General features: G+C 39.3%; 1 protein-coding gene across 3 annotated transcripts in view; it reads right to left on the bottom strand.

Moving 5' to 3' along the window:
• ATM (ATM serine/threonine kinase) overlaps positions 1–16,022 on the bottom strand; it is a 3,174,581-nt gene that overhangs the window by 171,170 nt on the left and 2,987,389 nt on the right. For all 3 annotated transcript variants that reach the window (XM_044072618.1, XM_044072619.1, XM_044072620.1), the window contains one exon: positions 4,155–4,241. In XM_044072618.1, coding sequence (XP_043928553.1) covers positions 4,155–4,241 — 87 coding nt within the window. The remainder of the gene's footprint in view (positions 1–4,154; positions 4,242–16,022) is intronic.

Raw genomic sequence — 16,022 nt, 5'->3', positions numbered from 1 at the left:
CAAAAACTGGGGATATACATTAGCCTAATTTGAATTTTTATTATGTCACTTTAAATGGACTTTCACCAATTTCTTAACTAATTAACTTTCTGACTATATATAGTCAGTGAATAGAATGCTTTGGTATCACTGAAGAAGGCTATATGCTGAAACCGGTATGATCCTGTATTCTCACTTTTATGGTTAAAAGAATAAATTGTGTTCTACAAGTGCTGGCTAATTTTTGAAGTGTATTGGAGCTTTCTCTGGCTGTTGCACTAGTCCTGCGTGCGAGGTTTTTTTGTGGTGTCTCATATTTTTGGAAGGTGCCACAAGGGCCCTGTAAATATTTTAGGATGTGGTTTGCTCCAGAAGCTGAATCACCCACTGGACTATGTTCAGTGATCTTTGTGTCAACACATGAAGTTGAAACCTTTCCTAGGCCACTACCTCTGGCTTTAGAAACTCACCATGTAAAGGTTAAGCCCCACCCTCGGCATGAATGCTGTGGGAAAGCAATTGCCTTTGACCTCTGCTGGGGCCTATTCTAGCCCTACTGCCTACCTGCAAGGTTGCCACTTGAGGCTGGACAGAATAGCTGTAAGGCTAGCACTGCTTCCAATTAATGGCATTTTTTTGAGTGTAAGAACAATGATGTCTTCCTAGTATAAATGTCTTGTCCTAACTTCTTAAAATCATTCAAGATCTCATTAATTTGACTACCAAACAAATTCTTGCTAGACATAGAAGCATTTTTCGGTTCATGCTATACATCACTGGGGAGCTCAGAGATATGCAGCCATGCATACCAACTTAAAATGATGACATCAGTCAGATCTGAACTTCTGCAATGCTGAAAATCAACTTCAAAAAATGTATACAGGTCATTTACACTCATCCTGGCTAAAGCAAAGTAGTTTTCACTTGGTCTCAGTATCAGGCAGACTACAAGAGTTTGTTGATTCCACTGGAGATGACCCAAGTAAGCTAGTATGATGTGCAATTGAATAACAAAATGGGGGTTGGTGGTTTAAAGCTGAGACGGCATAAAACTATTTCCCACAGACCCAAGCATGTGGATTTCTTACTGGGTGGATTGCATCACTTAGCAGTTTGAGCTGATGCTATGAAATGTGAAGAGCCACAGTGTCAGCTGCTGAGTACCCCACAATGATTGGCCAGTCACTGTGAGAAGCCACTCACAGACAAACATGCTACTTATGTAGATGACTTAAAAGAGCATCCCAGATGGGTGCATGCTTATATCATATACAAAAAAGGGGTATCCTACATGGGATCATGCTTCTTATATGAGATACAAGCTATGGTCTATAGTTTGGTTGGAGACCTCCACACTGAAGACTTTGTGTGGTGGGTGGACCCTGGGTTGTTCTGGGTTGTGCAGGTACTCTGCCATCCCCTATTAATGCTTATCCATAAAGGAGTCTTGGAACCCATCAGCTCACCAGTCTTACTGACTAGGTCCTCAAAGACTGGAGTCTCGTGTTTATATGGAATGCACTTCTCTGAGGAGGACCCACTAATCAAATATTATATGTTTGAGGGCTCCTTCTTCATGTGTTCTAGCTCTGAGGTAACTAACTTCCTGTTCCAAACATTATGGAGAATCAGTGTCAAGGATAACAACATCCATGGGTAAACTCATTCTGGTTAGGTAGCCAGTTTCTCAGTCAAACTAGTTATGTTTCAGTATGTTCCTAGAACTCTGCCCATACAGCAAAGGAGTCCATGGAAGATACCAAAAAGTATACAAGCAGAGTGGGCCACTTTCACAATAGTTGGAAATGATTTTCACTGTTCTGTTAAAGGCTTTATGGAAAAGATAGTAAATGACACTGAAAAAGCTATAACTCATGCTGCATCTATTTGACAGAGATGAAGAAAGCCTTCGCATCAGGAAAAAAAGTCATTCTCTTAAGCACCAGATGTGAATGTGGTGAGAGTTACAACATACCCAATAGCCCAAACTGCTTTGAGGGTACCCCTTCATTGAAAAGAGTATGCTTAATGCCCTCAAGCTGACAAAAGCAGTTGTGTGGCAGTACTCTGCTTCACCTTTGCAGGCAATGATGAAGCAAGTTCTATCCACTCTGGATGAAAAGTCACCTACTAAGGTCGGGCCACAACCAGAAGAGACTCCTGCTTCTCTGGATTGTTGGATGATCTTTGATTTCTGTTGATGATGTCGCTCCAACAACAAATCATCAAGGAACACTTCTTTGGCAAACTATCATGATCATATTTCTTTTTCATTGTTCCTAAAATGGTCTATCCACAGATGATGAAGCTGACAGCCCAAGAATTCACTCTCCAGCCTTCAATCTCATATACAAGGTATCAGTTTGCGAACTTCACAGCTAGCTCCACAGTGTTCTTCTCAAGCAATACTTCATGCAAAGAACTTTGACTTGATCAGCCAGTTTCTGGCTGCACATGCTGGCATACAGCAATACTTCCTTCCATCAACTTGAAGGATATTTTTGTTCAAATACTGACAACTTTGCAAATTCTGGAAAAAAAAAACAGCAATGAAGTAATGTAAAACAGGACAGAAAAAATGCTGAGAAAACGGCAACCCGCAATGCAGCTAAAAATAAATATGGAAAATTCTACTAAAAAAATAAGTCGCAATTTACTGATTAACACAATAAATGTAAACACAGTTGGATCCTGCATGCAGCAGGAAAGAAATGAAATAGGGAGGATTCACCCTTCCTTTGCACAAGCCATCCTCCTACGTCACTGAGACAGGACTGTGTGGGTGAACAGACACACAACTGAAGAATTTTAGCCAATACCTCCATCTGGTGACTGGAATTTATATCGCCAGTATGAACACCTGCTGAATACATATGCATCTAAAATGATACAAGACCCATCAGGAAAAGTTTTGCAAATAATGCACTCTACACTGTTCTTCTGTTTCTAACATACGTCTGCCAAAGACCTCTTATCTTAGATGTGTACAATCGCAGAAATGAAAACCCTATTACTGTAGAAGTGAAAAATACATTTTCTGGTGATGCTCTGCAACTCTTCTTCATTCTACACGTCAGTGACCATTGAGTATCCATGAACATTCACTCACTCATCAACCACAGCTTGTATCAAGGATGTCCACTAGTACAGCTGGTACAAATGAAATTCATCCAAACTATCATCCAAGTTAATCCACCCATAGTCTATTAATATTTTTGTTCTTAGTATTTTGGCATGGTATTTAAGGAGACAAAAAAAAACAAAACAACATATTCAGAATCAGCAGTAACAAGACAAGGGACAGAAGGGGGCAGTTCAGACTGCTGACAAGAAACTACCCAAAAAGTACAATGATTTAAAAATACTGACCAATCAATGCAAAAGCAAAGCTTCTGATTGTTTTTTTTTTTCAAAGTTTAATGACTTGGGAATAAGTTTCAGTCATCAACATTTTTTTGGTCCCTTCACCATCCTTCAGGGTACCATTCTGGCACCCTGGTACCTGTCAACACCAAGTCTAAGAGATGTCTCCTTACCACCACCACCACCCCCGGAATTTAATCCGGTGTTCTGGGGCCAGTCATTTGGGGCTCGTTATGTCTGTTTCCATCAGGGGGGTTATTTATGACCTACCCAGTTTTTCCCCATCCTTTGTTGACCTAATGAGATGTCTGATGGGCAGGCATGCAATGGCATCCCACCCTGGGATGGTAACACCTATCCCCCTCCCTGCCACTCCATCAGTTACCCAAGCCTCTAACTGAACTTGGCTTACCTGATTTGTAGTGAGGACTTTATCCTTCAACACCACTGGAGTGGATTCAGTCATCACTATTGACTGTTTCTGGAAGTAACAGTGGAGACAATATAGAAAGTCACAAAATAGGCTCTCCTTTTGGAAAGCAGCAATCTTTTCTTAAAAGAATACGAATATGGAGTCCTTCCACATTACTCTTCTTAGCTTTATCAACCTATTACCTGATATAACAATATTCATATATTAAGGGGTACATTACCAGCCCTGGCATTTCTTTACTAATACTAAGATGGGCTCAATATAAACAACTAAAAATAAAGGATATACTCTACAGACAAAAAGTTTGTAGTAGGGAAGGAGAGTAAGATGAGGTATAAACATGAAGTTAGCAAAATAGTTACTAGTCATTCTGACTTACCCAAGTCTATGTGTATAAGTTCTGCTGTCTGTTCATCGATCAGAATATTCTGCACATGCCTGTCTCCCAGCCCCACGATGTATCCAACTAGAAAAAAAAAAGATAATTTAACTGAAATGTAGATTGCTGGACTGCAATGAAACACATTTGCACTGTATTTACTAAACTGATAATTTGGAACAATGGATTCAGGCAAACATGTTACTTTGTTTTCTGCTTTGCAAAATGCAGCATCAAGTCAGGGAAGAAAAATCACTAGTGTAGCTACAGTGGGGCAAAAGAGACATCTGCCACAGACACAAAGTACTAGGGGGCATGATTTGCCAGCCAATACATCATCATGATTCCCGATCACACTTTAGTACAATACTGGCATTTGTGGTAAAATCCGAGCATTTTAGTGTTCAGTGTGTGGTCTAAATTGTAGCGGCAAATAGTCTGTTACAGTTTAAAACTAAAAAAAAAAATGTATTTTTAAACTGAAACCTGAGCACTGTAGCGTTCTATGTGAGGGAAAAACTGCAGGAAGCAGTCTGCTACAGTTTAATACAGAAAAAAGATCTTTTTTAAAGTCAAATCTGGGTGCCATAACGATCCATGCAGAGTACAAACTATAGCAACTGCTTACTACATTAGTAGCAAGCAGTTTGCTACAGTTTAAAGGGAAAAACAAAAGACTTTCTTTTTAAAAATAAAATATGAGGAAGGAGGGTTGGGGACTTGATGCAGAAATGGGCCCTAAGTGGCTGAGGCAGGAGTGTAGGGAGGTGCAGATTGGGTACTGTCTGCAGGAAGCCAGCCAATTGTCATTCTGCAATTTTGCAAAAGTCCTTTTTATTTATTTTGCTCTTCAACTGAAGAGCTGGGGGGGGGGTGCTAGTTGGAGGTACCAGCACAGGGCACTGGTTGAGCCATTTTTGAGAGAAACAGTAAGTAAATGTTAGTTACTCTATCACTGCAGAGCAACATCATAATTTCAAGTGAGTGTAACTTTCGTATATTAAATGGGATACTTTCAATAATGCTTTTTACTGCAGTTCTCATGTGTATTTGTGTGCGTGTGTGGGGGGTGGAGACAGGTTATAATATTTCTAAAACAATTTTTTTTGCCAGTTCTATCAATAGAGACTCGACCGCAAAGAGAAAGGCACCTTGCTTGTTCTTAATTTGTTCTACATAATAAAGGAATTCGGATGAAAAGGGAATAAGGAAAAAAAAAACAGTAAATATGAGAGAGGAAAATGCCTTTGACCTTGGAAGTGTAAGTATTATAACGTAAAAACATGATAGGACCACCACTACCAACATACATAAAAAACTTCAAATTTTATTAAGAAAATAAGCGCTTTCACGTGCTAGACACTGCACGCTTCTTCAGATTTCACTATAACCATCATAAAACACAGTCTTTAAATATATTAAGCAAATCAGCTTAATTATCAATCAAGAAATCAATAAAATCACATGAATTAAATCACCATGGTAACAATTAGAGTCACTAAAGTACTGCTAGCTCAAGCGTTTTGTAACAAATATACTGCTTACAAAAAACACATGACATCCAGAATGTAAAACTTAGATCCTATTTAAGCCAAGCTTAAAAAAAAATATATATATAACAGAATGTCAAATGAAACAAGTAAAACCAATTAAACAGATAAAACGTAAGGTTATGAAAGTATGTGTACATAATAAGTATACAAATGAATTCATGTATACTAAAAATAAAACTGAATGTAATACGCTGGACATAGATTTGAGATCTAAAATCTAAAAATAAAACAAAACATGTATATACTTGTAAATATAAATATATATTAGTATTTACGAGCAAGTAATGCTGGTTTGATACTAACAAATTGGTTCAAGCCAGGTTCTAAATGTGCTCATAACTTAAAAATCCAACATAATTCAAAAGATTCTAAATAATTCTTATTGTTCCCACCTCTCCTATTTTTATTCACTAGCTGTAATATCTTAAACTTAAAAATATGATCTGTATGACTATTCACATGTTTAGCTAGAGCATTCTTTTGGTTATTTCTTCTTATATCATATAAATGATTGTACATCCTGTCTTTCAATTTCCTAGTTGTCATGCCCACATAAAACGCCGAGCAATGTGTGCAAGTCGCTAAATAAATAAGATTTTCATCTTCACAGCTCGCATGGAATTTGGGTATGAATCTATAATTAGTAATTGGATAAACAAAATTTTGTTCCTGTGAAATAAACTTGCATAAAGTGCATTTATTACAAGGGTATGTACCTAACCTGTTTTTATCTCCAGTATATTTTGTAACTTTATGATGAAAATGTTTGATACATAGAATCCTTCTTAGATTCTTACTGTTTCTATACGTAAAAGAAGGAATATTACCTACTAAGTTCTGAATCTTGGGATCAGCAGTGAGAATCTGCCAATTTTTCTTTATAATATCAATGATGTTTCTGTTATCATTGGTGTATTTAGTAATAAAAGTTACCTTAGCACCATTTACTATATTATTCTCACCTTTTTTGTAGTAAAAAAGCTCTTTTAGTCTTAATACCCTTGTCATCAGGAATGTTCATGACAAGTTCTTTGATGCTATTTAGCATAGAATCAGGATAGTCCTTATCTAGCAACAAAGTATGCATGAAATTAAGTTGTTGTTGCATATTTAAAACATCTTTACAGGTTCTAATAATACGTATATACTGCCCCTTCACCACATTGGGGAAGATAAATTTAGGATGCATACTGCTGAAATGTAGTAATGCATTTTTCCAGCAGGGCTTCCTATATAAAGCTGTAGATATAGTACCTTGACTATCCTTAGATATACTTATATCAAGGAAGTTAACTTTATTGGATGAAAATTCAAGAGAAAATTTCAAGAAATCAGTGGTTGATTCTAAATAACCCATAAATGCATTTAATTCTTCTATATTACCCTTCCAAAAGAATAGAATATCGTCAACAAATCTTCTATATAGTAATATTTGCTTGTAATAAGGATGATCAAACAGGAATCTTCTCTCCCATTGATGTACTACAAGATTAGCATATGAATTTGCACAGGGGTTCCCCCATGGTGACCCCCCCCATTTCTGTGCATATAACTTATCTCTGTAAAGAAAAACATTATTAGATAGCACAAGATCTAACAGTGTGCAAATCAATGTAATTTTTTCGTTACTAAAGCTACCCAAAGTACATAAAAATTCCCTTATGGCTTCTATACCATAATCATTGGGAATAGAGGTGAATAGATTTCTTACATCTAAGGTCACTAATATACAGGATGATAAACAACCTGTCTCATTAAACAAAATGTTTAACTCATTGATTAATTGATAGCTGTCTTGAAGAATGACAGGTATATTTCTCACAGTTGGTCCCAGTAAACTTTCCAAATAATTGGAGATTCTTTCAGTGATCCAGCCTTCACCTACCACTATGGGTCTCATCGGAGGGGGTATGATACCCTTATGAATTTTAGGCAGACCTTTTATATAAGGTATCAGTGGAAAATCCACTAAAAAATACTCATACAATTCTTGCGTGACTTGTCTACACATTAATAAGTCACAGAGGTCACCATGCACTCTTTTCACCAACTTAGACAAATATTCAGAGTTAACTTCTGAATATGTGTTTACATCTTGTAACATATCCAGCATAGAAATATGATAGTCATCAGTGTCAAGTAAAACCAACCCACCTCCCTTGTCGGCTGGTTTTACGGTTAAATCAACATTATGCGAAAGATTAAATAAAGATAATTGCTGTTCCTTACTCAAGTTGAAATAAGTACATTTACTTTCACATTTCATAGGTTCATAGGTTGATACTAGGCTATCTGCCCTGGGGCAATTATAAGCCTAGCCCAATTCTGTATGGCTTACGCCACCCCTTGATTTGAGTATACTGTGCCCTTTTTAAGGTTTAGTTTACTGTGCCTCTGTCTAATAGTGACACGGGAGTAATCCCTGGGACAAACCTACGATCCCCCATCCACCTATCGAGATTCTTCTTGAAGAGATTCAGTGAGGTGCTCTGCCTCACATGAACTGGAATTCTATTCCAGAGAGAAGGGAGCCTCTGGGTTATGAACCTGTCCCTCCAGCAAGTTCTATTTATTTCTGTGCTGAGGTTCAAGTCCCTCGAGCGTGTGGCTCTAAGGGATTTAGATTTACTGAGGTGGAGCATGTCCATTAATTCTGGATTTGACATAGCTTTGTATGTCAGGCATAGATCGCCTTGAAGTAGGCGGTATGCAACTGAGTAGAGCTGGAGTTTTTTTAACCGAGCAGCATATGGCATCTGTTTGAGACCCTTGATCCTCTTGGTGAGATACCTTTGGGGTCTTTCTAATTGCTGCAGGTGTCGGGTAAGGTACATCCCAAAAGGGGCATTGTATTCTATGATGGGCCTGATGAGGGATGAATAAAGGGGCACGATTACCTCTCTTGATCTAGATGTGAAACCCTTCGTGATGAGGTGGGCTATGTAGAAGGTCTTTCTAACCACTTTGGCAATGTGGTTTTCAAAGGAGAGATTGCTATCAACTTGGGTCCCCAGGTCCCTAATAACTTTCTCTGTACTTAATGGGTTTCCGCCTATGTGGTAATTTGTGGGCACATTGTTTTTGCCAAATGGTATGACTATACATTTTTTGGCATTTAGCTTTAAACCATGGCGCTGGCACCAGTTATCTGTCTCTGTGAGACCCTTTTGAAGGATGTTTGTGTCAGCTGGAGAGTCGATTATGGCGCCCAGTTTGCAGTCAACTGCGAACTTGGTGAGCCATAGTCCTCCCACGTTGGCCTGTACCTCGGAAATGTATATACCGAACAAGAGCGGTCCCAGGATAGAACCTTGTGGGACGCCACTTGTGACCGGTTTCGAGTCTGACATGGCTCCAGCAACTCTCACTCTGTGGGTTCTGTCTTTGAGCCAGTTTGCGACCCATCTTGTGACATAGGGGTTTATATTTAAGCTGGATAGCTTATCTATGATGCCCAAGTGGGGTATTGTGTCAAATGCCTTTGCAAGGTCCAGATAGGCTGTGTGGACTACCTTCCCTTCATCTATGGCTTTGGTGACTGTTTCGAAGAAGTCAACCAGATTCAAAAGGCAGGATCTGCCCTTGACAAAGCCGAACTGGGTAGGATCTAGTGTCTGTAGGTCCCCAATGTCTTTGTTTATGAGCTCCATGATGATCCTCTCCATAGCCTTGCAGACTAAGCTAGTCAGGCTTATGGGGCGATAGTTTCCAGGGTCCGTAGAGGCTCCACCTTTGTGGAGTGGGACCACTGTTGCTGTACACCATTCTGTGGGCACATATCCTGTAGTGAGGCTGAGATTGTATAGCTGTTTTATTTGAGGATTAGTTCCTCTTGGAGTTCATGTAGGGCCTTAACCTGGGGCGCCATCTGGTCCCATGGAAGCAGTGTCTTTTGCTTTGGAGAGGGCAGCCTTCACCTGAGCATCAGAGATGTTTGGGAGGCAGCCCTCTGCCGGGATAGATACTTGCTCTTTTGTGGGGAAGGGGGTGGAGAAGTTTGCACTGAACCGGTCTGCCAGGATATTGGCAATGTCTGTGGGTTCATTGTATGTTTTGTCATTTAGAATCAACTCAGAACAAGTCTGGGAGTTGCATCCCAGGTTTCTAACATAACTGAAAAAGCCTTATGATTGTCTTTGGTGTCCTGTGCAATTTTTCTCTCGAAACTGGCCTTGGAGGATTTTATGAGGGATCGTAATTTTTTGCTAGTACTGATCAGAGATGCCTTCCCTATTAGGGATTTTGCTCTATCATGTAGTAGCTTCCTCCTTCTGTTGTACAGTTTATTTATGGCAGGGGTCCACCAGACAGGACGCCTGCCTTTGGATGATTGGGTCTTGGTTTTGTTTGGGATAGCATGATCCATGCATTCCTGGAGATGTCCGTAGAATGCATTTATATAGGATTCTGCAGTTTGGGCCGTAGTTTCCACTGGCCCTGGGGCCTTGAAGGATTCCACTTCGGTTTATTTTCCTAAAATAGGTATAAAAATCATTCTCCCATAATTGTATGAAACAGTCAACATTAGCTGGAGAAATGGGCACATAAGAACTTTTATGCTTAAATATGTTTACATACTGTGTAGCGCTACTATTTTCCTTATTAAACATCAATTTCAATGTAATTGTACGTCCACACATATGTAAATCTGTTAACAATTCACTCAAATTACTGCTTTGTGATGGTATAAAAGATAAACCTTTGTTTAATAACGAAAGGTCTGTATCTGTAAGTTCAAACCTGGATAGGTTGAAAACTAACTGATTCAGTTCCTGATTCTTCGCTCGTTGGCCTGAAAACCTCCCGAGAACTTCCGGTTTCTCCGTTCCCGACTGTGTGATCTGTTTCTGAAGGGTTCTTGGAGTTTAACAGGATATGGTAAAAAACTTCCCAAACACTTGACCAGGACTTTCGGCCTTGCTCCCAGACCATTACCATTGACTTCCTGCTGTTCACTCAGCACCTGCTGATTGGGTGGTGGTGTAGCTACCGAGGAAGTAATGGTTAAAGCCAAATTTTCATTTAAAGGTGCAGTGGATAAAATAGACCCAGTCATATTATTACTGGAAGCCACATCTTTTATATTAGCTGCGGAATTATCCGTAGCTATAGTACTTACAACAGGGCTAGATCTATTCTTTTCAGCATGTTTAGCATTAAGAGTCCCCTGAAAATTATTCCTCGGCCAAACAAAGACCTGCCCTGTTGTAAAATCTCTATAATCCCGTTGTAACTTGCGGTATTTTGTTTGTTGTAGCTTCTTGCTGTAAATAGCTACTTGAACATACAAATTTTCTATTTTCCTTTCGTATATCGGACCCTTAAAGCGAGCCCGTAACTCTTTATTCAGAGCCTCTACTTTATCTGTCAGTTCAGTTTCAAAGGGTGAGAAGTAATCAATCAATAGTCTCATATAGTTGTTGCTTAGTTCCAAATTTAATTTTTGCCATCTTCTAAGCAAACCTGGGTGACTGTCACCATACGTGGGCATGCATAAGACCCTCATGCCTCTAGGGACAATCTGAAAATGTAAACTGGCTTCCATGTGTCTTCTTTGCCAGGTTAATCTTTGTAGTTTGTATAAATTGCTCTCCAGTTCTCTCCTTAAGTCATTGAACTCATTTAAACTGTCCACAGTATCTGTTGTAGATGGTAATGAAGGAGGATGTAATTCAAGGTTAAGCAACGGATTGTTGCCCGGTTCCATGATGTTGTTCCATTTCTGGTTCAAATTAATGGATTCAGGATTATAATCCAGTTCAACATTTGCAGTCTCCATAGTGTGATAGCTGCCGGTACCAAAAAGTAAAGACAAAATTGTAGACTGAGGTTCTGCCGCTATCCAAAGGTCCCAATTCCAGATAAAGAAAACAAATATAACGTAAAAACAGGATAGGACCACCACTACAACGTACATAAAAATCTCCGAATTTTATTAAGAAAATAAGTGCTTTCACGTGCTAGACACTGCACGCTTCTTCAGATTTCACTATAACCATCATAAAACACAGTTTTTAAATATATTAAGCAAATCAGCTTAATTATCAATCAAGCAATCAATAAAATCACATGAATTAAATCACCATGGTAACAATTAGAGTCACTAAAGTACTGCTAGCTCAAGCGTTTTGTAACAAATATACTGCTTACAAAAAACACATGACATCCAGAATGTAAAACTTAGATCCTATTTAAGCCAAGCTTAAAAAATATATATATAACAGAATGTCAAATGAAACAAGTAAAACCAATAAAACAGATAAAACTTAAGGTTATGAAAGTATGTGTACATAATAAGTATACAAATGAATTCATGTATACTAAAAATAAAACTGAATGTAATACGCTGGACATAGATTTGAGATCTAAAATCTAAAAATAAAACAAAACATGTATACACTATATATACAAGTGTAAGTATTAAATAAGAATCTATTCAATATCTGCAATGAAGTGAGATGTAAACATAACTAACCTATTTTCAAGAAGACTCAGTCAGCAGGTAATGGATACAGAATAGTCCAAAGCACTGACTGCCAATGGTGACTGGAAACTATACAAATGAACGTGTGAGAGTAGACCCTGAAGAACAGTTTATCTGAATCCAGCTTTCAATCTGAAAACCATGACAATGAATCAGTGAATCAATGATCTTCTGTCTGCAGTCCAGAGAGCCTCTGTGGGATGCAGTTAAGAAAGCAACACATCCAGTACAGTGAAGCCCAATGAATTGGTCAGTTGGTCTAGGAAGGGGAATCAATGAGCCAATTATGTGGACTCAAAAAAAAAAAAAAGAAAAACACAGGTAGCTCAAATGGTGACTAAATATTACAATATACTATTCATATAACCAATTCACAAATAAAAAAGCACCAAATAAAGATTCACCCTCCCAGTGCATACACTGTCAGCCTAAATGATGCAAAAACATTTTCAACACAACTTTTAAATAAATGACTACTTTATAGATACTGACATTTTCCAATCAGTTTTGGAAGACACAGTCATTGAAGACAGACCTGTTAACTGACAGCTCAGGAAAATATACTCTGCTATTTATACAAAAAAATATATATGTATAATAATTTTAAATCTGTACCTCCCCATTGTCGTGGCTACCAGCTAAACACTGATATTAGACATTTCCCCATTAATGTCAGCACAACAGCTCTTTTGTTCTGGAAGTGGCAAACTATGTGACAATAGGAATAAGATGGAGCTGACGAATATTACAGCACTTATTGACCACCCAAACTAACAAAGAACTAAAACACAAATAACACTGTCAAAGTCACTGCAGCACAGCAATCCGACAGGTGCAGAAGCATGCCAGCATCCTAAATAATGAAGAGACACACACACGCATGCACACACTAAGGACAGTAGTTCCAACTAAACTTAAGCCAGTATGATTTAACTGGACATTTAAGAGAAAGATGTAAAACCCAAAGTAGAACATATATTGTTCTTTCAGTTCCTTGCACATAAACACAAAACAGATACGATGGCCAGTTTGGTGCCCCTTCAACATAATGTAGACAGTCACCTTACAGGCAGCTTACATCTGGATTAGGAGGATACAACCATCACTGGCTATTCCTAACATAAGGAACAGACACCGGGCACCATATGAAAAATCTAAACCTTAGGGCTGAAGTCATAGATAGTTTTCCAGTAACTTCACTGGACAGTTGGAATAGACTTGTGTGAAAAAGGGGGGAAGGTGGGACCCACCCTTTCCTTGAAGGAAAGAGAAAGATATAAATCCAATGTCTAAGGATTTTACAGAGGAAGGAAATCAATTTCCCTGAGCTGTCTTAAGGGCAGCAGCCACCTTGTTTCTTTAAATGACACCAAGGGACTTTGGCTAACAAAGTTCGCAGATGACTACAAAGTGGGAGCCATTACTGAATCCCCAAATGATGTGGATATTCTACAAAAGGATCTTACAGAAACAGATGCTTGGTGCCAGAGCCATGGGCGCAAGCTTAATGTCAAGAAATGTATAGTTATCCCCTTTGGGAAAAAACATGTACCCATGAATTACCACATAGGTGGCAGTACACTAAACACCGAAATTGTGATGAGAGACTTTAGGAACACAGGTAGACAGTGGTCTCACCTTCGATAACCACATCGCCACAACAGTCAGGAAATTCTTCTATGTGGCACACCTCATCACTAAGGGTTTTTCATCCAGAAAAAAAGGAGGTCATTGTCCCACTGTACTCATCCCTCATTAGACCCATTACAGAGTACAATGCTCCGATTGATATGTACCTCACAAGACATCTGCTACAGCTGGAAAGGCCGCAGAAATACCTCACTAAAAGAATCACAGGCCTAATGCAGATGCCCTACACTGACCGTCTAAAAAAACTCCAGCTATACTCTGTGGCATATCGTCTACTCAGAAGCGATCTCTACTTAACATACAAGGCCATGTCAAACCCTGAGCTGCTGGACATGCTCCACTTAAAGAAATCCCAATCCCTCAGAGCCACACGCTCCAGGGATATAAACCTTGTCATCACAATGAACAAAACATGCTGGAGGGATAGGTTCCTGACCCAGAGACTTCCCATACTCTGGAACAGACTGCCCATACATGTCAAGCAGAGCGCCTCCTTGGCCCTCTTCAAAAGGAACCTTGACGATTGGATGGGACATGGGAAATTCACCCTGGGGATCAAGTCAGTCGCCCTGCTAGACAGGGGTCCAAGGAAGTAAATACTGTGGGAAGAAATATCCAGGGAATTGTTATGGCTAGGCTAGTATAGGCCCTAGGGCCGATAGCCTAGTACCAACCTATGAACCTATGAATCTCTTCTTAAGAAGTGAATATGACACTCTCATTAGTGTCTTTTTGATGACCTCAGTGTTCCTGATTCCAATGAGTTCTCAGCTTAGTTTGCTGAATGCTCTGCCTCTGTTGTGCCTGTGCTCTTCTTCAACCTCCTTTAACAAAGAGGTTGTCTCGCCTGTTTTGGTGCCATGAAGATCCTGGTACTATAAGCGAAAGTAAGTAAATAAATTAATGAAAATCTTCCAAACCAATAGGTGCAAAAGTAATACCATGCTGCCATGAAGTCTGCAAATTCTAACAGGCAGTGAAGTGCTGCAGCATTGTCTTTTGGCTGAGGAATAAACGAAAATTATGTACTTACCATAATGCTAGATTTGAAATGTCTATTTTCATCCATCTCAACCTGTGAGCTATCACATTGGAGGCCGATATCTCAGAATATTCAGCTCCAAAGCTCCACCTCCTCTCACATAATGACTTGTGTACCTAAACCTCCTCAGATCAACTTCCTCTATCATACCTGACCTGCACCAACAAAGCACTCCTGATAAACAACAAGGATAAGACCAGAGGGCTTCATAAGAGACTTCGGACCAATCCCAAAGGTTCACCAGAAACCAAAAATAGCAATGACAATTTTGAAGGAAATGGAGGAAAGGGATATTTGAGACAGATGGAAAAAGACAACATGGATCTAGTGTTCTGTTAAGTACATAACTTGTACTGATGCTGTTTTTTCGGTCTGTCTCAACATGTGGGACACAGTCCCCAGACAGACAGTTGGGTGGTATCAGGACAGAATGCTCCGCAAAACAGTGAAGCCAAATGAGGTCCTGGATCTGGACTAAATATTTAGTTTATACTGGGAGACAAAAGTAAGTATGTTAGACTAGGTAGCCCGTGGAGGAGAAAAGTCAAATCTCACAGGAGAACGGAATCTGTTATTGGACGCCTGAGCAAAAAGTTACCCTTAAAAAAAGGCTTTGGACAGTCTTAGACAAGCTATTACTTGCTGGCCATAACTGACATGAAATTTGAGATGGCTGCCAATTGGACCTCAATGGTGGTTAAGCTAGAACATGACTGAAACAGACCACCTAGAAAATCTAATATGTCATCCAGAGGGGCTGAGAGGGGCTCTAGCCTCTTGGAAATAGCCCAGATTAGAAGATCTTCTCCCCTTACAACCTACGCCTTTCTAGTGGTGGTCTTCTGAGAAGAGGATGGAGAGGTCTTTTTGAGAATTTGGAATCTCTGGCCATCACTGGAATTAGAGGAACTAGATGGTCCACCTGAGGAATTTTAGATTTCATGTGACAAGGAACTGATGAATGGGATATCAGATCTGGAACAGGGTCCAGGACTCAAGGAGGTTGTGTTAGATAAGGTCACAGGAAGGGGAACCAAACATGTCTGAGTCAGAAGGGAGTTATGAGGATTACTGCCACTCTGCAATGAGTCACTTTCTGTAGAAAACTGATTGTCAAAGGGGTTGAGGATAAGCGTATA

The sequence above is a fragment of the Protopterus annectens genome, chromosome 5.part0 (genome assembly GCF_019279795.1).
Source record: "Protopterus annectens isolate FY-2018-M chromosome 5.part0, PAN1.0, whole genome shotgun sequence".
Taxonomy (NCBI): Eukaryota; Metazoa; Chordata; order Ceratodontiformes; family Protopteridae; genus Protopterus; species Protopterus annectens.
Note: the sequence above shows the minus strand (reverse complement) of the source record. Positions and strands in the feature narration are given on the sequence as shown.